The sequence below is a fragment of the Protopterus annectens genome, chromosome 2.part2, assembly GCF_019279795.1.
Source record: "Protopterus annectens isolate FY-2018-M chromosome 2.part2, PAN1.0, whole genome shotgun sequence".
Taxonomy (NCBI): domain Eukaryota; kingdom Metazoa; phylum Chordata; order Ceratodontiformes; family Protopteridae; genus Protopterus; species Protopterus annectens.
In genome coordinates this window covers 406,048,378-406,074,774 of record NC_056730.1, presented here as the reverse complement: position 1 = coordinate 406,074,774, position 26,397 = coordinate 406,048,378, and the positions used below count along the sequence as shown (strand labels likewise).

Genomic DNA, 26,397 nt, shown 5'->3' with positions numbered 1-26,397 from the left:
CAAAGTAACTAGCCAAGCCTTCTTGCCCAGCATGGGTAGACGTTGGTGCAGTGTTAACATTTTGAATTTTGGAACATCCAGGAAAGTATTTAGGATTGACAAGTCCAGTATTGGTCTCCAGGCTTTGTCCTTTCTGGGTACAAGGAAAAGTCTTGAGTAAAATCCTTGTCCCTGTTCTTGCTGTGGTACTCTTTGCATAGCTCCCATGTCCATGAGAGCAGCAATTTGTTTTTGTGCCTCTGCCCATTGGTTTTGTGGCAGGTCTGGCATACCTTTTGATTTTGGAAGGGTGTGAAAGTGGAGCCTGTAACCCTGAGAAACAATATTCAGCACCCATTTGTTCTGGGTGATTATGTGCCAATTTTGTGAGAAAAGTGCTAGCTTTCCCCCTAGGGGTGCTGCCAAAAGGTAAGTGCTTGGCATTTGTAGAGGGAAGTCATTGGGACCCTATAAGGTTGTGATTTGTCTTCTCCTCCTTTGGGGGCTGAAGCACCCCATTGTTTAGGTCTGTAGGAGCCTTGGGGCTGAGATCTGCCTCTTGGGCGTCTGTATCTGCCTCTTTGTGGCCTGCCTGACACCGGAAAAGACCAATTTTTTGAAGGCCAGTTTCTGCTAAACCTAGGTGGTTGAACCTGTAAGAAATCCTTTACTGTCTGCATTGATTTTGCTTTATCTTCCATTTTCTTTAACACCTCTTCTGCCTTAACACCAAACAAAGTATCATGCTGTAGTGGAGCATCCAATAATTTTACTTTAACATGTTCAGGTAAACTTTGTTCTTTCAACCAAGCATGCCTTCGAATGACAGAGCCTGTAACTGCGGCTCTACAAGAACCTCTAATGAATCAAAACCACACTTCAGAGTATGCTTTCCCACTTGTTCAGCTGCAAGCAATAAATCCTGCATTTCCTTACTGTCAGGACTTCCTGAGTTTGTAAGCATTTTCTGTTTTAACAAAGACATGAGGTACTGTTGATATTTAAGCATGTGAAACTGGCAGTTTAGAGCCCTTACAGCTAAAGTAGCAGAAGTGTAAACCTTTTTCCCCCATCTATCCAGAGCTCTGGAATCCCTATCAGAGGGGACAGGGTTTTTAGCAGTGGAAGCCTTAACCCCTTTGGGACACTGAGAAATTGTTTCTGGGTCCGCAGCAGGGTTTTTGTAAAGAAATTTATGAGAGTCAGGGACCCTGTAGTATCTGACTGGCTTGACTGGTGCAGGGGGTAAAGAATCAGGAGACAGACTGGATTCAGAGAAAACATCATCAACAATATCAAGCAGAGGGTGATAGCCAGGGGCCTGTGCTGAGGCAATAAAAGAAAGTCTCTGAGCCTTTTCTTGGATTCTGTGTAATCCTGGCTCTCCCAATGGAAATGCTCCCTCATGGTGTGCAGGGTTTCCCCAAAAGAATAATCCTCAGGCGGAGAGGCTAAAGGTATAGATTCTTCTGCATCAGAGTCCTCATAGGGAGAGAGAGAATATCCGTGATCTGAAGAGGAATCAGAGGAAATAGAAACCTGGTCAGAGGAATCATAGTCAGTGTCTTGCCTAGGCCTTTTATCAGGAGGGGGATGGGAACCCCTGATCTAAGTAATTAGGTCTTCGGCCATTTTAAGCATCTGTTTCTTTGGCATGGATAACTGTTCAGGAGAATGCTGTACTTGTTTCCTTGTCTTTAATGGCGTTTTTGACTTTGCCTTGGCTGCTGCAGTGGACTTAATAGTAAGCTGTGAAGGTCTGAAAACACCCTCAGAAGCCGATGCCTGCTCAGCGGCTCCAGACCCATCTGAGAGAATAGTTATCGCAGGCCCAATACCTTGAGTTTCCACAGGCCTAGGTGTCTCCACGTGGGTGTCGGATATGGCCTGTGGCTCTGAGGTAGTGGGTGTCAGGGGCTGCAAAAGCGCCTCACTGAGAACTGGCGACTGGCCTAGAAGAGGCTTCGTCATCGGTTTTGGACCTCGGATGCCTGTCCTTTTCTTTGTCTTTGCATTTTTTATGAATTCCGGTTGTCAGCTGTTCCGACGGCATTATGTAGTTAAACCTTCGGCCAAAGTAATGTAAAGCAAAATCAAACCGAGGCTTAATAGTGCGTTTGTTGAATCTAGCACAAAACCAACAACTAGTAACGTCGTGGTCAGGGCCTAGGCAAGGAATACAGTAAGAGTGAAAGTCCTTATGAGGTATTTGCTTCCCACAAGAAATGCAATTGTTAACTTTTACTGACATGGGTCTGGAGCAAGAAAAAGTTTCCCCAACGGGGTACTTAGCTTTATTGAAGACTTTGGTTCTGAAACTCTATTTTGAAAATCTCAGGAGTCGGCCGACCAGCACTTGCGAACTGCTTTTGCTTCGGGCACCGTGCGGCAAGAAAGACAGAAGAAAATGGCGTCGGTTGCATCTTTTATACCCCTGGCGCACTGACGTCAGGGAAGAGGCGACAGCAACCGATGCTGGACCTAGACTTTGGAACTCTGGCCGAATGCAGGTTGCCTGCCAGCAAGATAACCCAAGTGTAATGACTGCAACAGTGAAACACGATGAACATCAGAACCTCTCCCTCAATATCTGATGCTGACCTCCCAGATCCAAGACCCACTCTGATCTGATGATCTCCGAGCAGAGCTAGTCAGGGTAGCCATCAGAGTCAAGGAAGGTAGCTTCCTTGGATCTGACGCCAACTCTTTCAGATACCTAGGATCCTGGGACTCTGAAGTCATCAGATGGATCTGAGAAGAAGACTGGATCAAAGCAACAGGGGCACTCACTGATCCGACTGGGGATGGAGCTGACAACACCACCATCTGGATTTGAGTTCTGAGAAAACTCTTCATCATCCTGTCCATATCAACATCCAATAGACTCCTGGAGGACCTAGAGGAGGTAACCAATGTAGGCCTGGAGTGTCTAGATGAGGTCTGGAGCAGTTTCGAGGGCAGTGTTGGGGAAACTGCCTTGATGGCAAACTCTGCGGTTCGGGTCCGAATGCTCGGATCTGAGATCTTTGGATCTGAGGTGGAAGAAGTTGGTCTAGGAGAGTCAGTCACATGAGACGTTCTGATCCATAGAGTGCTTAGGATCTGAAGGGTCAGAAATGGGTCTTGGATCCCACAAGTTCAGATTCAAGGTCTTTGCAGACATAGAAGTCTAGGCTCCAAAGAAGATCTTGAATACTTATGGGAGCTTTTCCTTGGTTCCGATGACCCAGTAAGGCTAGCTGAAGGGGTTTGAGCCCCGGATGAAGAAGATGAAGCAGGCAACAGACCTTTTAGAATAAGTTTCTTCCTGTGATCAGTGCTGGATCGAGGTTTGAATCCTTCACAAATCTGGTGGTCTGACCACAGGTGGTTTGGCCCTAATTATACCACACTAAATAACCACACTTTAATAAACACAGCAACCCTGTAACTAACAACTAGAAATACTAAATATGAGTATAACTTTTTTTAATAACAAATCAGAGAGGGGAAAAAGGGAAAACAGAACGGCAGAAGTGCCAACGTGTAGAGAAAAGAAGCAGGAAGGAAGGGTAAATTCACACCAACTAATCCCTAATGCCTGTGAATCTAAAAAGGGAGAGGAGGAGACTAAAAGCAAAAAATACCAGAAAAAAGGACAGAATAACTTTCTGAAGCAAAAATTAGACTTATCGTAACCCAAGTAGAGAAACTCTGACAAGACCAGTAATGTGTGTCATACCAGCTAGGCAGCAAACGAGATCTGGGAAAGCTACAGTGTGTGTAGGGTATTATGGGTTGAGGGAGGAGCTCAAGACTAGGATCCAAATCTAAAAAATGTGTTTGAGTCAGATCAGAGGGTCAGATCCATAACCCAATAGTGACGAAGAATGAAAAGGACATCTTCAGACCTTTACTTTACAGCACACAGATTATTTCATGCATTATAAAAGCACTACTATTAAGAACAACATTTTGCTTTATTTACAGTTAACTCTTTCTGTCCTCTTCCCCCCCCCCCCTCCTAAATGTTCTTCCAAACATTAATGGCATGGAGTAGGGTATATGCTTTAGAGACCCCTACATGTTCAACAAAATAAAAGTCCATTATTTCTAATATTGTTTTGTCCTGTCATGTTTCACAAATATAATTAATGCTTTATAATCCCACATTTATTTGTCAATTTCAGCGTTGCTAGTTTTATTCCTGTTGATCTTCATCTCCCAAATCCAGTCTTTTCTTCATTTCTAATCTACTCCCATTTCTTCTAATCAACTCTTGGACTTTTTTCTGTCTCTCAAGCATCTTCCATTGAAATATTGGAAAAGGTTTCAATGGTTTAGTCTCACTGTACTCTTTATTACCAGAACAAGAAGATACTTGGATAGAGGCACTGGGAACTAACATTGGGTTTCATGATGCCAATGCACTTCTATGGGCTAGGCTTGTAAAGGCTCCAGGGCCATTAGCCTAGTACAAACCTATGAACCTATAAGAAGAATCTCCTCCGGTTTCACAGCTCACTTTTTGTTGGACAAACTTTTGTATTTCCTCTTTAGCATGTTCTGCAGATCTTGGTTAAAAACGCAAAAGGAAAAATCTAGCAAAGCTAGACTTCCACTATGTGACACCGTAAATCTCTTGTATCAGAGGCAACATGGGATATATGCAAATAACCCTTTAAGGATATTGAGTGTTTCAGCTAAACGGCAATTCTGAATGTCCATGACATTTTCTTTTACTTTTATTTTTAAGTCTACTTATGGACAATTTCAAACCAATAAAACCAAACACTTCTAGCTGTGGACATGCATTTTTCTGCCTTCTTATGCCATCATCAGCATGGCATAAGAGATATGTTTGACTTTTGGAAACACAGGGTTGTTGTACCCAAATGATAACCACAAACATTAGGGTGCCTACAAAACATCCCAACTAACAAATTAAAACAATGAGTAAAAAGGTCACACATGAAAACCAATTGGTTAAAAACACAAAAAGAAAAATCTAGCAAAACTAGACTTTCCACTGTGTGATACCTTAAACCTCTTGTATCAGAGGCAATCAAGGCAAGGTATCAGTGTTTTTAACCAACTGGTTTTCCTGTGTGACCTTTTTATTCATTTTAATTTGCTAGTTGGGATATTTTGTAGACACCCTAAATGTCATGGTTATCAGATGGGTACAACAACCCTGTGTTTCCAAAAGTCAAACATTCCTCTTATGTCATGCTGCTGATGCCATAAGAAGGCAGAAACATGCATGTCCACAGCTAGAGGGGTTTGGCTTGATTGGTCTCAAATTGTCCATAAATAGACTTAAAAGTAAAAAAAAAAAAGTCATGGACATTCAGAATAACATTTAGCTGAAACACCTGATATCCTTAAAGGGTTATTTGTATACATCCCATGTTGCCTCTGATAAAAGAGGTTTAAGGGTATCACACAGTGGAAAGTCTAGCTTTGCTAGATTTTTCTTTTTGTGTTTTTAACCAATTGTTTTTCCTGTGTGACCTTTTTACTCATTGTTTTATGTTCTGCATCTCTAGGAAAGAATATTCTGAAGATACCTGGGTACAGCAGTTTGAATCTCATGCCTGTTTCTTGACATTCCCTGATTAGTGGAATACATTTACTCCTGCTCTGCCTGGTGTACAGTGAGTAATCATTTTCCACAAACACTCTACTTTTAGTACTTCTTCTTCTGCCACAGTTTTGTCTGAATCAACTCCTTCTGCTAGTACTACTGCATCTTTAGTATTAAAGGTAAAGGGTGCTTTCTCGTGGGACAGGTTTGGAACATGCACACAATCTGTCCTTTTAATTAACAACACCTATTGTGGAATATCAGTCCCGTTGCTTATTTGTGCTTTCATAAAATTAATACACAGTCTGTTCATTCCAGCTTTTCTGGTACAGCAGAAAATATCAGGGTTTCCTTATGTGCTCTTTCCTCTAATTCTAGTATTTTTTTGAAACAAGTCTTCTTGAGCAGTCTCATATTCAACCAAACTTTTCTTCATTTTGACCTCTGATTTTTGTAGTTTTGTCACATCTGAATATCTTTTTAAAACTTTCTCCATTTTTTCCAGCCTTTTGTTACTTGAGCTGATGTACTCCTTCAGTGTTTCATTTAGTTTAATCAACTCTGAGTACATTTGACTTATTTTTTCCTCTAAGTTACAGGAAGTCATGTCTTACAAAGCCGAAGCTTGCACTGCATTTGCTGAACAGCTGCAGATTTCTCCCCAGTCAGTGTTTTTTCCTCACCTTTTGCATCTGATTTTCTTTCAGGTTCTCTCAATTTCTTTTTTGCTGGCATCCAGGAAGTGCACTTACAGTTACTGAAATATACCCCAAGATACAAGTTTACTGGCTGTCTCTTCTGAGTTTTTGTTTTCACACTGGGTGAGCTGAAATTAAGCTAAAATTAAACCGTTACTCAATGTGCAGTCATCTTGGAAGTTCTGCAAGGCTTTACCCTTACCCTGGAGGGACTGAAATAAATCAGCAACAGTAGTCCCAAAAATACTTTGTTATCCAAAGCTGCATCCAAAGCCTGGCCTTGATATCATCAGGCAAAGCCTGAAGACCTAGCCAGAAATAATACCTTATCACTGAGCCAAGGCAAGCCCTGGAAGAACCATCAGCTGCATCATAGTTGCACTTTATTGACTGACAGGTAACTTGCGAAGTGGACGTAATAAGGAACAGGCAGAAACCTTCCTTTCAGAATCAGGAAGGTCAGAAACCACCTTCGAAACCTGGGAAAGGAGGGGCAAAACATACCTGGTCATGTGAGTCTGGTAGTTAATGGCCGTAAAGGACAAGGTGGCAACAGTAGAAATTTTCTTGCCCAACCTTTCCATGACCTGACTATCCTTATCCGAAGGAAGGAGCTCAGTAGATGGCAACATTTTAGAGGATTTGTCAAAAGAAACTGATACCACTGAAGGATCAGCAGAAGGCCACTTATACAAAAACCTACAGTCCTCAGGCACCTTGTAGAACCTATCAGTTTTCTATGGCGCAGGGGTCTGAGTCAGAACAGTCTCACATGAAACAGTCCATCATGCAGGCAATAGTATCCTCAAAGGACAACTCTTTCAAGGGGGAATCTGGACTCAAAGAATTACATTCCTCAGAAGCACAGTCCAGAGGGGAAGGGATTTGGAAAGAATAATATGAAGATGACTATTGACCCCACTCCGAACTTCAAGCGGGAAATTGATGATTTTTTTGGATCTAGCTGTCTCAGAGGGTATAATTTCTGATACGGTGAAGACACATCTCACGGTCAAAGATCCACAGAAACAAACATTATATCTTTTGCCAAAGATACACAAATGCCTTAATAAACCTCCCGGAAGACTGACTGTATCAGGCATGGGTTCTCTGACTGAACCACTACCTGAGTTCCTTACTTTATAGCTCAAACCACTGCTAGGCTTGATTTGTGTCAGAATATGGGACACTACACAATTTTTACAAATAATTTCTGACAGCCAACTGGAACATGACTGGCTCCTCTGCACCCTGGATGTCAAGGCCTTATACACCAATATACCAAATTGGGCTGGATTGGAAGCCCTTAAAGGTACTGCTATGGGAGCGTCTTTCGCTCCTATATATGCAGACCTCTTTATGGGATACATTGAGGAACACCTTATTTATGACTCCACACACAATCTACTTCTTGAGGAACTTGACATTTGGCATAGGTATCTGGACAATTGTTGGTTGGTTTGGCGTTCGGATGAGGAATATCTGGCAGAATTCGTACTGTATCTCAATCAGAACAAATGGGGCATAGAATTCACTTTAACTTGCAAATATGTCTGAGATTAACTTTTTGGATGTCACCATAACTTGGAATCCAGACGATACTTTACAAAGCAAAACATTTCGCAAATATCCCCAGTATAACAACTTACTACATGCTATCAGTATGCACCCCAGCCACATCATCCGGAACATACCCAAATCTCAATTCCTCAGGATTCATAGAATCTGTTCCTCAGAAAATGAATATGAAAAATCCCAACAAGATCTGGTCAACAGGTTTAGAGCTAGAGGTTATAATGAGCCGGACATCCAGGGTGCTCGACAGGTTGCCTCCAATTCTACTAGAACCTCACTTCTCACATATCGTGATAAAATTCATACTGAACAGGATGAATCCATTCAGTTCATCACAACATTTGGACGAAATATCAACTTAATCAGAAATGTTATGTCCAAACATTGAAATATTCTTACTGCCAATGATGAACTCACACCTTTGATTGGGGATGCATGCAAGTATGGATATAGAAGAGGCAGGACACTTGGTTCCTTTTTCTCACACTTCAAAAGGGTAAGCTCGGCTGGAGCTATACACCATCAACTAACCATGACAGGTGACAAACTATGGGGAACTTACAACTGTGGTCATTGCTCATCATGTTCATTTATTTTTACATCCAAACAGTTTACCAGCAAAAACACTGACAGGATATATGACATAAAATTTTTTGGCAACTGTAACAGTGATTGGGTGGTATATCTTGCAACATGCACAAGTGGCTCTTTTTATGTTGGACAAACATCACAACCACTTCATTTGCGTAAGTCTGAGCATCACAGTGACATATGAACCAAGAAAGAGACCAATGCCCTATATAGACATTGCCTACACCACAACTCAGGCAGATTAGATGCAACAAACAAGGTTGGCACTCTATCCTTACAAAAAAAGAGAAGTTTTGGATCATTAAACCAGGTGCTTTGTTTTCACCCGGTTTGAATGACCATTTATAATATTATGTGTTTTATTTTTATTTTCATTTTTATTTTCTATTTACTTGTTATATTATATATATATATATATATTATTATTATTATTATTATTATTATTATTATTATTAATAATGTGGTTTTATTGTATAATTTTTCATTCTCTTTTTATTTTCCACACAGGAAACAATATGAATGTTGGGAAGAACGCTTTGGGAAGAATCCTATTGGATGGTTCATGTTATATATACACGTGTCTCACTTCACATTAGTAACTACTTTTATTCCCACTGAGGAAAGCCTGTTGGCTGAAACCAGTCTGGGATGTATATTATTTTTCAATAAAATATTTGTGTATTTATTTTATTAGTCTTGTTTGGTGCTTTTTCACTGTAATTGGTGCTGGCGTTTTTGTCTGTTTGGAAAGAGTAAGCCAGGGATTATTCTCCAGAATGCAAGTGCTCATCTGAGCAGTCTAATTCTCTAGGCCTCTTAACAATAGTGGAAGACAAGGGGGAGCAGGGACAGATACCCCTTAAGGAGGCTTCAGAACTATTAAAGCATTAAACAAATCCTGGGTAAAATACTGCCAGTTATACTGGGGATCTATAAAAATGGGAAATATGACTGTTTTTCTGCTTCTTTTTTTGTGAAAGTCCACCCGAAAAACCCCAGCAGGTTCAGACCCTTGACAAAACTCAATAATGGTCATCAATCATCATCATGTTGGTCATCAATCAAGCATAAATGGTGTTTACTTCAAATGTTATACTATTATTACTATTATTTCTTGCAACTGTAAATATAGTGTTTGCTGCTCTTACTCCAAATTTAGTGTTTCCTCTCTTATGGCTCAAGTCATGGGTGAAAAGGGGCCCTGGCCCAACCAACCAATACAGTTATCAAACTGTAACAAATGAAAGTAAAACAGGTAATTCCTTAGTCAAGTTGCTGGTTCACTTTAGGGGTAGGATGGTCACGTCCAAAACATTTCATTTGTAGCGGCTTGTTACCTTGCTGAAAATGAAGAGACATATTTGCCACCTGCTTGAAAAAGCATGCCATAATTCTTTCAATGTATTTTATGCCACTAAAGCACTTAGTCATTCTTTTTGATTTGTTGCTGACCTGCTGATACACGGAAACTGGATTCCATAGTAAAATCAAAATGACATTTCTGGAATGAAGCTGTGTGTCAAGAAAATTACATTTGCTTTTTCAGGAAATGCAGCAAGATCTTAAAAAATGTGTTTTTTAGATGAAGGTTTTTTATTACCCTCATAGTGTTAACAGATTTCTCAGTTCAAAATGTACAACGTCAAGAATGCAACTATAAGATGAAGTTTCAAGAATGCAGCAAAAGTCAAGGATTTATAGCACACTATCTAGCAGGCATGTTCACAGCAAGACGTTGTCCTGTTCGATTCTCAGCTAGAGCGTCTTCTGTGGAGACATGCGTGAATGGGCGTACCTGCCAATCATTAGCGGACCGGAGTTCCGCTGTGGCGACCCCCAACTGGGAAAAGCCGAAAGACACAATCAAAAAAATCTAGCAGGCATGATCTTTTTTTTTTTTTGACAAGTAAACATGATACAAATCAATGTAATAACATACAGCTTTCTCTTCAGTAAATGCAGAATTGTATATGATCTCCTACAAACTCAAAGTGATAAAAATTAATTTCTTGAAATCATCTGCTAGCAAAACATGTATATTCACAACAAGTTTTCTTACTGGCCATCCTGAAGTATCCGGTCTGCTACTGGACAGGTACAATGCACAACTACTACTATGACTTGTTTTATAAAAACTACATCTCAGGCAGAAACATACAAAATCTTTTTATTTCTTAAATATGTTTTACTAACGGAACCTGAACAGTAAGAGGGATTCTGCCCTCAGATGCTAATTAATTTGTATTCTCTATAGTGTCTGACTGCCAACTAAATTTCTTGCTGTAGTATTTTCAGGTCATATCTCGTATCCGAATGCCTATGGTATCTGGCCATACTTTTTCAAATGCTAACATAATACAGTGTTCTGAAACTAGTCTTTTCTTACTTTAATATCCTGTCCAAACTTCAGTACTGTGGAAAGTCTAGGACAGCCCAACAATAATATTAATGCTGTTATACAACTTTATTTACCAATTTTTAAATAACCACATTTTTCTAAAATGAACCCAACCTTAATGCCATGCTTCTCTCATCATCCTGCAGAGGGTTTGTAAAACTAGAGCTGATACAATGCACTAAATGTACTTAAACCACTGTCCTGTCTAAATATTCCTTAATACAACTGCATTGTGTGATAAGTACTTCTAACTTCAAATAAAGGCTGTGGCTCCTGCAACTACCCTTGAATGTCCTCTGTGTCATTAACACTGCAAGTTTGGAAAGTACAGTTAGAAAGAAATGTTGCTAAAAGCCTGTAGCTTCATGCTGGTTACTGAACTTGAATTACATAGCGATTAGCTGCATATACTATACTCACAAAATTCCTAAATGGTACACTCATCTTTACACGGTCTAATTCATCTCTTACAGTGTACACAACAATACAATCTCTTAAACCCATTAATCACAAATCTTACCTAAATCTATCATTTCAGTCTACAAGGAGGATCCATTTCACCTGGTGAGATAAAAGCTAACCCATTTTTCAAGCCCACCTTGCCTTGTATCAGCACAAAAGGTTGTTCCTGAAAATGTATGAGCAAATGACAGCATACTACTGAAATTTTTAATAGAATCCAAAAAATTAAGCACTGTAGCTTCTCTCCCCTTCCATAACACACAAAATTATATTTAATCCTGCTTCCTGTCCAGCTTTAAGTAGAATACTCTACCACTGCCTCCCAATCACCTTCAACCTGCCAAAAAATCTACTTGACATCCAAAAGCCTTACCAAAACTGCAGTCAAAGTCTGCACTTACACTATGTAGTAAAAGTCTGGAATAAATCCCTGCACCAATCATGACAATACATAGTAGTCGTTTATTTAAGCTGCAACTAAAATAATTCCTCTATGACTCCTGGTTTTCACATGTTGCTCTCCTGGCTAACAATTCATCTCCTACTCTTCTAGTACCTATATTCACCAAATCTCTTCTTTTTCCTATTTTATTTCTCTGACACTTATTTTCCCTTACTCTGAATTTTGCTTTTACTCCCAATTTCTTTTGTCTTCCACATCTATTCCACTTATTGCTGCTAACAAATATTCCCTCATTTCCTCTCCTCCTCCTTATCCAGTTTGAATGTCCCAGTCTGACATTTGCTTTATGACAGAGTAATAAACTCATGCACTTATAACATGTCAACACATTTCAATGCTGCATGATATTGTATTTGTAATAATCTAGGTACTTACAGTATATTGTAATACAATGTCAGTTTTCACCTATGTATATTCAGTTTCTTTTATTTTATTTCTGGAGCTTTTCTCCCTGGGCCACCTCTGAAAACGAATACATTATTCAGTTAGACCTTCCTGATAAACAAATGTCAACAAATAAATAAATTAAAATAAATAAATATATCATAAATAAATCTGTAGTAAGCCACTGCATTCATCAAATATTCAGAAATATAAACTCTCCCATATACACAATTGCATGACTAGGGATCAGTGACGTCTCCACTGCAGTGTCCTTAATTTGAAGGTAAATGCTCTTAAACACAAATATACATTTAAGACATTGAGCAACCCACATTTAGCCATAACTGTAGGCACTCATAGTACACGGTAGCCAATGAAATGCTTTAAATCTACCATCACGTGGTATAACAGTGCACTGACTGTGCACCAACTGTAACAAATAACTCATACAGAGATATACTAGTTAAAGGCAAGCTGCTAAAAACCTGCTTAAAAATCAGCTATATCTTTCATGTATAAAGAGAGTTTTCTCACATATGGTTTGAGCTTATGTTCAATACATACTGACAATGGTTCTGTTATCCACCCTTGGCTGCTTACGACTAGGCTAAAAGTTTGTTCATGCATATTTCTGTGACTCTGGTTTGCCAAATATCACTGGTTACAATGGATCTGAAACATTTAAAAGAACAAGTTGCCAAAAAATCAAAATTAAAATCAGTCTGTAAGATATAAAAGAAATATGTATGATCACAGCATTAACTTCATATTTTGAATTACTTTGTATGTTGCATTATTAGATAAAATTTCAAGCACAACTGCACAGTAATAAGCTTCATTTAAAACAAGGATCCTCAGTTATCTACTTCAGTTATTCTAATTTTGTTACTGTTTTTCAACTTTTTTATATGTTTCTAGATTAAATCTAGATTTAAAATGTAATATTTATAAACCACAGATCTTGCTAAAATGTCTCTAATCTCTCTCTAGCAAAAGTCTGTTCAAATTTACTAATTACATTACTGAGACTGAAATATGGCCAGCATATACTGCACACCATTAAATCTACACACCAGAAACTAGGCTCCCTTTATAGGATCAATGGATTCCTTACAAATTTTGCAAGGAAAACACTAGTCACCACATTCTTATTGCCGACACTCATACACCACTCCTATCCTACCAAACTTAAACAATACTCAAAAGAAAGAAACTTGCCTCCTGCTGCAATGAAACAGCTAAATATCCCACCAATCCCCCTCATAGGAACTACCACTGTCAGTTTAAAGCAATTAAATTGACTTGAAATGGACAAATAACTAATAAATTCACAACTAACTACAGCACACAAACTCATTCATTATCCAGAAAAATGCCCTGCACTACAAAACTCTCTATTGCCCTGCTGTCCAGCAATGGGCATCTGTTCTAATAACAAATTCTTATTACTTACAAATAAGTCAAACAGTGTTGCAGGAGACATGCTCTACTCCCAATGCATTGCTAAACCCTGGAAGTATCACCACGCAAATAAAACTCTCGGACAAACTCAGTAGTTTTAAACCACTGCTTAAACAATGTCTTAACCAATCCTGGTCCTGCACATATTCATCACCAGGTTAAGACTGTGATCACTGTACAATACTCTCTAAATATTCTCCTTAAACAGAATACTCTTAACCACTCACTGAAATGACAAAACAATATATTTACATAACTGTTGCCTATGCAATCCACTAAGTTGCATGTGGGCTTTCTCTTTACTAACTTCCACTTCTGTAAAATCTTAGAATGCACAAATGTAACTACTGTTTGTGCATAAATGAAAATAGAAAGTTAACTACAACTTAGTACAATGCAAGGAAAGGGAATGGAGCTTTTCTCCCCAGGCCTCAGCTAAAAATGGGTATCACCCAGTCGGATTTAACCACTAAACAAAGACAAATAAATAAATAACTCTGCATGAAATTAATATCTAATGAATTTTTGATCAATCTTAGTCCCTAGGTTAGAATATATTTAGTTGTCTGGAGAACAAGTTCAAATTGCACAAACTACTCCTGTATAAATAATTAACCTTTACTTAGTACTTGAACCCTTCCTTGTTTGAAATATATGAAAATATATTCACTACTGAATTCTTCATTAAATCTTTTCATTCCTTGTAGATAAAGGGCACTGGTATGTCTCTTCTATAAGATATAACATATCATTTATTTCCCTTTTGTGCCATGCGCCTAAGTCTGGCCCATTTAGATTTAATGATTCACCTCCTTCTTGCCTTTCAGTTCTCATTTCTCTAGGGATTAGCTGTTTGACTTCTGGCCTTCTGAATGGCTGCCAAGTATGTGTATTTAGGATTATCCTGGTCCTCTGTTATGAGAAAATGCATGCATTTGTATGTGTATGTGCACATACATATAATGTACAGTGATGTACTAGCTCACAGGTGTGTCATGCATGGAACAAAAATGTGCAGAACACGTGCAAAACAATTTCCTCAAGAATATATGGAGTACAGAAAACCATGACCTCTTTCCTTAAATGTGAATGGAGAGAAAGAGGGAGTGTAGACCGAGTCTAAAGCCTGGTACATAAGACTTGGTGAAGCAGTCTCACAGAGTGTGATTCTGTGTACTGAGAGAGATGGTTGTCATGAAGTCCTGGATTACATTTGCTGGAAAAATATGCTTTGGAAGCAGACTACCTGAACTATAGAGAAGAGTCTGTTTATTCATGGTACATATTCATTGTTGTGATCCTCAGCTGTCGGACACCTGTCCTCTTTGGAAAACATATGAAATGAGGACCAGATGAATGCTTCTAAAAAGACTTGAGTTCTGGACCCCGAGGAATGTTGTGACAGCTGCTGTGGCTCTGGTAGAATGGGCTTTGACATCCCCTGGGATAGATCTACCAAAAGATTACCAGTAACAAATGCACTGTACAGGCCATTTTGAAAGAGTGTGCTTATTAACTGGTTTCCTTCCTCATCCTTAGCAAGGAACACACAGAGCGGATTTGATTTTCGAAATTCCTTTGCTCTGTTCAGAAATAAAATCTTAGTTGTCTATGCACATCCAAAGTGTGCAAGGTTCTTTCACCTTTGTACTGAGGCTTAGGATGAAAAACACTGGTAGGTGACTGCTCTAATTAAAGTATCTCAGTAGCTACTTTTGGCGTGAAAGAAGAATTGGTGTGAAGGGATACCTTATCCTGCTGAAAAACCAACATGTGTTCCCTGCACATCAGTGCTTTCAATTCTGAAATCCCTCTAGAAGTCACAGCCACCAAGAAGTGCCTTCCAAGGTAAAACCTGCAGGGAGGCTAAAGCAGTTGTTCAAAAGGGGCCACGTCTACCTTCTCAAAGACATCAATAAGGTCCCATTGTGAAAAAGATTTATGTTCTTGGAGGTCTGAAGTGAAAAATCTCCTCTCAGAAACTATCTATCGGATAATCCTTGAACATGGTAGTGTCTACATTAAGGCAAACTAAGACAGCAGAAGTGTAGACCTTTAGGGAAGCATAGTATCGGCACATCTTGAAAAGGTCTGACAAGCAGTCCAAGAACAATGCCGCATGTACAGTGCTTGCGTCTTGATCCCTGGATATGCAAAGGAAAAATCTCTTCCATTTTTCTAAGGCCAATTTTCTTGTGCTTAGTCTACTAGTTTCTCTCATAATACTGAGCACATCCTCTGGACATAACAGCCTGGCTGGGATTAAGGTAAGAACATCCAAACTGTCAGGCTAAAGTAATTATGTTGGGATGCACAAAACTCATTTTTCTGTGTGAAAAGGTCCTCATGCTGAGGTAGCATCCTTGGTTTCCTTGCTAGCCTAACAGAAGGGAGGGAAGCGCCACGTGGATGGGGAGCTTATTCCATAGTGCAGACATCCTTTGAAACACATCTCTCCAGCATGTTCTATTTATGTTGCAGGCAAAGTTCCAGTAATTGAATCTAGTGTTTCTTATTTTATTTATTTATTTATTTTACATGTGTTTACTGGGAAACTCCGACTGGACAAGCTGTCCTTTTTTCAAAGGAGGCCCGGGAAGAAAAGCTCCAACAGTAGAAAAAAATGAACAAAGCTAGCACAATTACAGGTATATAGAAGGACAAGTTGTTAGAGAGACAAAGATCAAACAGATCATAGTATAACATTTCAGTACAATATTTTTTCAGTGTTCACAAATTACAGTGTACTGTGTAAGCAATATTAGACACAAAATTACAGTATATGGTATAGCAGCGATTTTAGATATTTTGCTTGGACACAAAGTACAAGTTCAGAGGGAGAAGAAATCTTGAAGTAACCTTTACTAGATCAAGGGAGGCTGGATGAAAAATAGTAAGTTTTCTTAGCTTGGATTACAGCAATAATTTTGGAGTGCTAGTGGTAGTTTTTATGTTTAGGGGGAGAGAATTCTACAGTTCAGCTATACAACTGTAACAGAGAGCTTCTCTGCCATGTTGTTAACTTTAGTTATTTTTAAACAGAGATTTGCTGTTGGAATGAAGGACATGATTGGCTGAGTACGGTTGAAGGACGTTAAGAAGGGCAGGAGTTTTGTAGTGATTTTGTAGGAGTTTAGTAGTAATTTTCTGGTGCAGTTTGTTTTGTGGATGCAAAGAGATCCATTACAGCTGGATTTGAAGATACCTTATATGCCAGGCATAAATCGCCTATTATTAATCTGCAGGAGATTGAGCACAGAGACGGGGCCTTAAGGCGATTTGTGTATGACAAGGTATTCAGAACTCTGGATTCTCCCAGTGAAGAACCTCTGAGGACATTCCAACTGTTGCAAGTGCCTGGTTGGGTACATGCCAAAGGGGGCACTGTACTCAGTGATGCGTCTGACAAGTGGTACTATAATTTCCTTCAACCTAGAGGCCATACCCTTTTGCTTATGAGTTGGGCAATACAGAAGGATTTTCTTACTATCTTTGCTGTGTGTGTTGGCTGAATGTCAGATTAATATCTACATATGCTCCCAAATCCCTAACTACCGTATCAACTCTTAACGGTGTTTTATTGATGGAGTAATTAGCCTGGCTGAACAGGTTCCCAAAGGGCACTATAATGTATTTCTTCTCAGTGAATTTTAATCCGTGGCTTTGGCACAAGTCACTTGTTTGGTTAGACCCTCTTATAGGATGCCGGTTTCGTCATGGGAAATCTATGACAGTTTCCGATTTAGAGTCATCTGCAAACATGGTGAGCCAGTAGCCCTTGAAATTAGCCTTGGCTTTCAAGCTGCAGATGCCAAACAGGGGAGGTTCCAACATGGAGTCCTGGGGTACTCCGCTGATGAGTGTTCTCCTGATGGAGGTGGTCTCACTGATCCTGACTTCTTGGATCCTATCTATGAGCCAACCACCAATCCCTGGATTTATGTCTAGTTCTGAGAGTTTGTCAATAATACCCAAGTGGGGTATTGTACTGAATGTCTTGGCCAGGTCAAGGTAGTCAGGATGGACACTTTCCCCCCTCATCCATAACCTTGGTGACTCTCTCAAAAAAGTCTACGAGGGTGAGTAAGCAAGATCTCCCCTTAAAGAAAAATTGTGATGGGTCCAGTGCCTGCAGATTGCCAATATTCTTGTTAATAACTTCAATGATAATTTTTCCAAGGCTTTGTATATTAGACTTGTCAAGACTGATGGGCCTGTAGTTTCCAGAGTCAGATGATGGTCCACCCTTCTGAAGGAGGATGACAGTTGTGGCTCTCCATTCACCTGGCATGTAACCTGTTCTGAGGCTGCAGTTAAAGAGATCCTTCAGTGGTCCTGCTAAGTCATGTTTTGGGCTATTTAGGAGGCAATGGGGATAGTTGCTGGGACCCACTGAAGCAATGTTTCTATTCTTAGCAAGCACCAACAAGACCTGTGCCCTGCTGACAGTTGTGGGGATATACTAGAGGGGATGTTTATACAGGGTTTCTGTAAATAATTCTGCATTGATAGCTGTGTTCTCATGGTGTGGGGCAGCAGTGAATTTTGGCAAACTATCACTTAAATGGAAGTTATTTGCTTTACAATACTTCCTAACTGTTACAGGTTTAGTTGGGTTTTCCAGGTTAATTTTTATCTCAAAGGAAACAGCTTTGTGATGTGACATCACTAATGAAGGCATGACACAGGGGAGGGTGTAATGCTCTCCAATGCTGGTGAGCACCAGGTTCAATATGAGGTTGACTTGTAGCTGGCAAGTACACTGTAACAAACTTTGTCTATGGAGACTTGGAGTGGATGAACTCTGGGGCATCATTCTGTTTATCCAAGCTGGAACTGTATTTGCTGCAGCTGTGGATCAAGATACCTCCACCTTTAGACCATGTCTGTGTTGCTGTTGACTTACATGTGTGAAAGGCTCTTGCACTGTCAGAGTACTTCCTGCAGCTTTAAAACAAGTCTCAGTAATAGTACAGATGTCCACATTCTCCATAGTTAGGAGAACTTGTAAGGTGTTGAGTTTCTTGTTTAGGCTCCTGGCACTGAGAAAGTAACACCTTAAGGTTGCTTTGAGTATTTTTTTTTTTGCTATGTTAGTAGTTTAGTCATTATGATATTACCTAAAAAAAAGTCTCTAAGGATGTATGTCAATACATACACACACAAAAATATACACACATTTATATATCTATACACACACACACACACACACACACACACACACACACATGAATACACACACACACACACATGAATACACACACACACACACACACATGAATACACACACACACACACACATGAATACACACACACACACACACATGAATACACACACACACACACACACACACACACACACACTGAAAGGAGTTTCCATTTGAAATCAGTGTCAGTGGCACAACTCGTTGCACACTCGCCTCTGGTGTAGAGGGTTGGGGGTTCTATTCACACATCTAGCAGATCGACTGCTTACACTGCAGTGCAGTATAAGGAGGTGCTGTACTCTTGAGTGTGTTGTCCTTCAGAGGAGACAGTAGACCAGGGTTTCATCTGCTGGACTTAGTGGTAGCTCAGGTGGATGCAGAAAATCCCAGAGCACCTATTGAAAAGAGTAGTGGAACTAACCTGGTTAATACATATACATACACACACACACACACACACACACACACACACACACACACACACACACACACACACACATATATATATAATATGTGTGTGTATGTATGTGCACACACACAGACATGTGTAAACATATAAACACCAACTCCACTGTGGAAATACAGTGGGAAAAACATGAAAGTGCAATTCTGGCTTGCACAATCCAATTAACTGTGCTAAAAAACAACTGAGATGTAACAATTGGTGAAAAGCTGCTGAAACAAATATGCTGCATGCATGTCTGCATACATACACACAACATACAAAGAAATAGATACACATTTACAATACTCAGCATATTTTACATTCTAATGCTTGCTAAATAGCTAGCAACTATAGACATTATTAAGAAATAGCACAAAGACTGCCTCGAGGAAGAGATTTTGCAATGCTGGGGAAAGCATTTCACTTAGCATCCAGGTGCCAGAAGGACAGCTGGTAGATGATGGATACAGAATCAGCATCGGACAGCCTGCAGAGAAGCACCATCATAAAAAGTGCACCAAAATACTTCAATAAATGTGCAGCCAGCCTAACAGACTCAGCTAGGTTAAAGAAAGAATTTCAATACAGTGAGCAAGGCGAAGAATGTGGCTGAACTACAGAATAAGGATATAAAAAGCAAGGGTGGAAGCAAGGAGAGCATATCCAAAAATATCCCTAACTCACAGTGCAGGGGCATCCAGCTCCAAGTATTTAGTGTAAATACATAAGCAGTGGAGAAGCACTATAAAATCTGAAGGAGAGAACACTCCCAAAAAGAAAAAAAGTGGTCTCTCTTCATCTGTATTGGATACTTGTGGTACCCAAACAAAGTATTACTGTGTTTTGATAATCAAACTGACAAGTTCAACAGTTACCCTACGTTTACTTTCCCCCACTGCCTGCCTGCCCTCACACAACTGAGCAGCCCATCTGTTTCTCCACAGGGTGCCAGCTGATTGCAGGAGACCATTACTTTCCTTCCAAGATGGGCGAGTCAACATCAATTGCATGTACCCTCCCACCCCTCACCCACTGTGTTCCTCTGCTTCAGAGCTGTTAATCAATCTCGAGTCAACTGGGCTGTGGCCATCTGTATACAACATGGAACCTGGGATATCCTAACTCTTGTTTTGTTTTTTTTTTTGATGGACTCAGTATACATTTATCACTTCCAGAATGAAATGCCTGTTAAGCTAATTTTCAAGACACAAGTAATTTGCACAAATTCACTACATAGCTGTAGACATCCCAGTTTTAGTCACTTCTCTGATAGGGTAATAGAATACTCCAAGACACTCATTAATGAAGTATCTCCTAAAAGAAACTATTTAATTCTATATTAACTTAATGTTCCCTTACAATATGTTTATTGAATAGATTAAATGAAGTTCAGATATAATTGCCCTTCCTCTCATGGGCACCAAATTATGTTTTAGGGCACTGAAAATCAGATGCTTCAAGGGACTACAGTGGCTCACTATTGCAGATAAGCTGCTTGCTAGCAGCTCTTGGTTGTGGTATGCAGTCTTTTAAGTGCACACTACATAAATCATATTCCTGTATGACCTAGGCAGAAGTTAAAGCCATTTTTCTGTGATAAGAGGTCATCACTCTATAGATATGCACTTTAGAAGTGCTACTTAAAAACCTGGTAATGTATTAAGACAAAAACACTTCATGTAACTGCACATAGAGATCTCCTCAGATATTTACACCACCAATTCTGACAGAATCTGTCAGATTTTACACAGCAGCCAAACCAATCACTAGGCATATGAATAAATAATTACACCTATACAACGTAGCAAGTTTTACCTTTCGAATTCCTTGTGGTGGCACTGTAAACGCAGCTGCTTGATCCTGAGATGACAAAATGGAATGCAGTGCTATCAGCTTGTACCTGTACAACAGAACAATGCAATACCTTCAGCAACAACCTTTCTAATGCATAAGGTATCATATCATTTAACAATTTTATGCTGCACAGTGACAGTGAACCTCATGTACATAAAGTCATCAATATATGTTTAAAAGGATCAGACAGAACTTAACATAGTTGCCACCATTACTTGCATTTCAAACACCTTCATGAACAAATGACAAGTTTCTCTTACAAAATATTTGATAAAGATTATACATTTTAAGTAGTTAATCAGCTCCAGTAACTCATCTGCCGTTGAGACATCAGCCGCTGCAAAACTTGAAAGCCACTGTGAATAACTGAACATACCTACCTTGACCTTGCAAAGGCTTTTGACACAATACCCCACTCGGGTATTGTAGAAAAACTTACCAGCTTAAATGTAAACCCATATGTCACAAGATGGGTTGCAAACTGGCTTAAGGACAGAACCCACAGGGTTAGACTTGCTGGCGCTGTGTCAGACTCCAAGCCGGTCACAAGTGGTGTCCCACAGGGCTCGGTCCTTGGCCCCCTATTGTTTGGCATCTACTTCTCAGAAGTACAGGCCAACATGGGAGGACTTTGGCTGACAAAGTTTGCAGATGACTGCAAACTGGGCGCCATAGTGGAAAGTGCATCGGACACGGATATCCTTCAGAAGGGACTCACGGAAACAGATAGCTGGTGCCAGAGCCATGGCCTGAAGTTTAACGCCAAAAAATGTATAGTCATACCCTTCGGGAAAAACAAGGTAACCCCAAGCTACCATATAGGTGGCAATCCACTAAGCACAGAAGAGGTTATCAGGGACCTGGGGACCAAGGTTGACAGTGGCCTTTCTTTTGACACTCACATTGCTAAAGTGGTTAGAAAGACCTTCCACATTGCCCACCTGATCATGAAGGGATTCACATCCAGATCTAGTGAGGTCATTGTTCCCTGTACTCTTCACTTATCAGACCAATGATCGAGTACAATGCCCCATTTGGGATGTATCTCACCCGACATCTGCAGCAATTGGAGAGACCCCAAAAGTTCCTCACCAAAAGGATAAAGGGACTCCAAAATCTGTCATATGCTGCCAGATTGAAGAAACTCCAGCTCTATTCAGTCGCATACCGTCTGCTCAGAGGTGACATGTGCCTGACATACAAGGCCATGTCCAACCCGGAATTAATGGACATGCTCCACCTCAAAAATCCAAATCCACCAAAACCACTAGAGCAAGCGACTTAAACCTTAGCACGGATATAAATAGGGCGTGCTGGAGGGATAGATTTATCACTCAGAGACTCCCTATGCTGTGGAATAAAATCCCGGTCCATGTGAGGCAGAGCACCTCGCTGACTCTGTTCAAGAGAAATCTAGACCTGTGGATGGGAGATCGTAGGTTTACCCCGGGAATCATCTCTGGGTCACTGCTGGACAGAGGCACAACAAACTAATGGGCACAGTATTTTTTCATATAAGGGGTGGCGTAAGCCACAATAATTTGGGCTAGGCTTATAAATGCCTTAGGGCAGATAGCCTAGTATAAACCTATGAACCTATGAACCTATGAACCTATGAACATTAAAAAAAGAATACAAATTCAAATGAAATGGGAGAAGTTAAAAATTACTCATCACAATTATCACAGGTACATGCCACTGCACCTGATAAGCAATAAAGCCCACTGCTGCAGATTACTGTTAGGATTTTCTCTTCTGGCTTTACCAGCTCTTACACTCATACATGTTATGACTCCTTACTAGTGTACATCCTGACACTATTCAATAGGCTAGGACAGCCAAGCTGAAATGCTCCACTCCCCAGTTAGTCTCATACGCATTGAGCAATCACAACCTGAAATGCACAAAACAGAAGATTAACTTATCCTGAAAAGGCCTTCCAATTTTGCTAGACTGAAAGGCTGTCCAAGCACAGGAAGCCAGTGGAAGATTAGGCATCCAATGAAGTGTGCCTTCTCCTTGAAGACCAAGCGATATGTTGAATACATGCCTGTTGCATTTGACTTTGAAGAGTCCTTGCAGAATACCAGAGAGTATTAACTAAACTTCTCTGACAATGCTTCAAAAGGTCAAGTCACACAGTACCAAAGTGCTGAAGAAGTCCAAATCCTTGAATCAGTTCAAAAACTAATGCTTGGTGAAGATGCAAATTATCAGTCATGTGGTCATGCACTAATGTTGGCAATGAATCCATTCTTGAAAGAAACACTGGAAGCAGCCATACATCTGGCAGAGTGGTCTTTGATAACAGTACTTACAAATGGATGATTATATGTCAGGTATAGTCAAAAGAACTTAGCAATACACATGGATTTGCTCACTTACTGTAGGGCCCTCCTCATTTATAGCAATAAAAGGACAAAGATCTAATCTGTCTTTTTAAACTCATAAATCCATCTTCAGGTAAAAACCTGAGCTGACCATTCACATCTACATTAGGAAGGGTTTTCTCTCATCTTGCCTGGATTCTGCCCCAGGAAAGAAAACAGAGAAATTAAGGCAGCCTTAAAATATTTAAACCTTGTGAATGAACAAGTGGGAGTTCTCAACAATAAAGCTGTGCAAGTCAGCAATCCTACAGGGTGAGGAGCTGGCCAGTAAAAAGCGTATCCTCCAAGAAGGGCACATCAGCACTGTTGAACCAGCAGATATGAACGGATGATAGGTTAATTTGTCAAATACAAAGTCTGTGTCTCAAGAAAAATTCTTCAAAAGTATAACTACACGAATGGCCTAAATCCCTTCAACAAGACTGTGATGTGCACAGATGCTTCAAACATGCAGCATGACTAAGGAATAAACAAAGCAAAGCCAACATTTTTGCCAACATAGGTCAGATCACCTGTAAATTGAGCAAAGTGCAACAGAAGTACCCCTCTTCTCGCATGGATTATTTCTATTTAGGATACTGTATATGTGGTGAATGGAAAGCTTTCTGGCAGAATCAATTGTTTCTGAGACTTTCATTGGGAGGCAGGTTATTTCTATACTGAGAGGAATCTGTACACTATAAACTATACCCTTTTGAATCACCAAGGCAAATGTGAACATGTTTTCTACCACCTTTTACGAAATGTAAGGGTGAAGGGGTACAGAATTACTTCAGGCTATTAAAAAAGAATGCGTCTACATTATTTCTCCATTGCCCTCCTAAAATGTTAATAAAGGGAAAGACCATGTTCTCTTGCATGGTAAACAGGTTGACCTCTGACATGTCCCACTCCAAGATTACTCTAATCTCCTTTATCCTTAACTCCAGGAAATGTGACTGATGGAGAGGGTCAGATTATTCACTCCTACAATGGTAAACAGCTGTAAGAGAAATTACTGGACTGTGGTCCAGTACCACACAGCAATGCTTTGCAAAGGTGGTGAAAGCATTCAGTCTTTTTTCGCTATACCTCACCACAGCATGGTTTGGTTGGATAAGGAGAGGATCTAGTCTCATTTCCCCTTCCTGTGTTTGAAGGGTTAGAAACATCACCCTCACATCCAGATTACATGAAGCCCTATTTCAAGTACTTAATTTTTCTAGAACAGGATAGGAAATTCAGGTGGGTTCCCCAAACCATCAGTCAATAAGCTCTCTTAAGAAACATTAATGGATTCAGCTGCAGGAAAGGAAGGCCTGTGTTGAGAATGCTGGGAAGCATTCACTGCACTACAGTCCAATAAAAGAGGTCTGAGATAAACAGCAGATGCAATTACTTTTAGCCACTGCCAGTTCCTGCTCACTGCAGCATCTTCATCAGAAAGAGAACACAGAGTCTACAGTAACATCCAAGAGATGCAGAAAGGTCTGGGCTTGTATCGTTCACTGAAAACTTAGCTATGTTGTCAAAACTAAAACCTTTAATTGCAAAGGCAATATTCTGCCCTGGCACAATACAGGACATCAAGTTACTTTATCGCAAACAAGCAAATGTAGAGGACACAATCAGGGGATGCTAACACGAAGGCCACAAATACAGCTATGAGAACCCCAACAACCAGATAAGGGAAACAATGTTCTTTCTATTGAAAGGTATCTGCCACCATAAAGAGTACCACAGTATATATTCTAGATACAGTTGAGACCTTAAATGTTAATATTATGTATTAAATCAAAGTCATTTTCTTCTTTGAATTTTTTTTACACAAGAAATATCAAGTATTACATTGGCAATCATACATTTACATAAATGAAAGAAAAAAAACACTGACATAATTTTAGCTGCAAACATTATACATCACAAACCACATTGAAATAATTTTAGGTGCAAACATTACACATCACTTATAATTTATCCAGTCATTGCCAGTCAGAAATTACATACCTCATTCAAATCCTGCCTTCTTCTAAACCTCGTTCCTCCTCTGCATAAACTGTTTCCACAGTTCCCTTTTCTTCTACGTAATTTGTTTCTACACTTTTCTAAAGATCCCAACTCTAGTTGTTTTCTCTCTGTTACTATATTTACTACTTCTAGTAAAGTTGGTTTAGACTTTGATTTCCATTTTCTAGTAACTGATTTTTTGGCAGCCACCATAATTAGACCCAGCAAGGCATTAATATGTCTAAGTAATTCCGATTCTGTATCATAGCTCAAAAAAATAATTTCCTTTAGTAACACCAATTTGCTTACCCAGTATCTCTGACTGAGCAGTCTGCACGGAATCTGTAAAGTCTGCCGACTCATTACACTCCTAGAAAATATTTTCCCAATTACCTCTTTCTTCCCCGTCACAACTCAAACATTTGCTGTCTGCCTGAGGAAAAATTCTTTGGAGTCTAACTGAGGTATAAAAATATCAATGTAAACATTTCTAGGAAAAAATCCTAAATCTTCTAGATCATATTGCACATTTGGGAGAGATACATATATCCTCCGCCATTGTTTCTTTGTGAATTGCTTATTCAATCTCTCTTCCAAAGCTTTTCTAACCTCCTCTGATTGATTCTTATACCTGTTATGCAATATTTTACATGCTCTAAACTCCAAATGCTAAACAAACTTGCCCTTGATGGAAGGTAGTCGGATAAATCAGCAACACAGCAGACCAAATAAAACACATCATCTTATTTGTTGCACAAGAATAAAAATGAGCACTTTCGCAGTGACAACCACTGCTTCATCACACATTTTCTACAAACCACATCCACATATAAATACTGTTTGAAATCCAAGACCACCAATCACATTGGTGTAACAATTAATTAAGCTTAACTGCATCCAGAGATAAAGTGCTTTTTAAAATAACAGTACACCAATTA

The 26,397-nt window shown here is 39.7% G+C and overlaps 1 protein-coding gene across 1 annotated transcript in view; it reads right to left on the bottom strand.

The window, feature by feature from the left end:
• Positions 1-26,397, bottom strand: part of DHX29 (DExH-box helicase 29) — a 1,644,099-nt gene that overhangs the window by 592,143 nt on the left and 1,025,559 nt on the right. Inside the window, exon 18 of the mRNA XM_044064425.1 lies at positions 21,045-21,129. Within this exon, the coding sequence (XP_043920360.1) occupies positions 21,045-21,129 (85 nt within the window). The remainder of the gene's footprint in view (positions 1-21,044; positions 21,130-26,397) is intronic.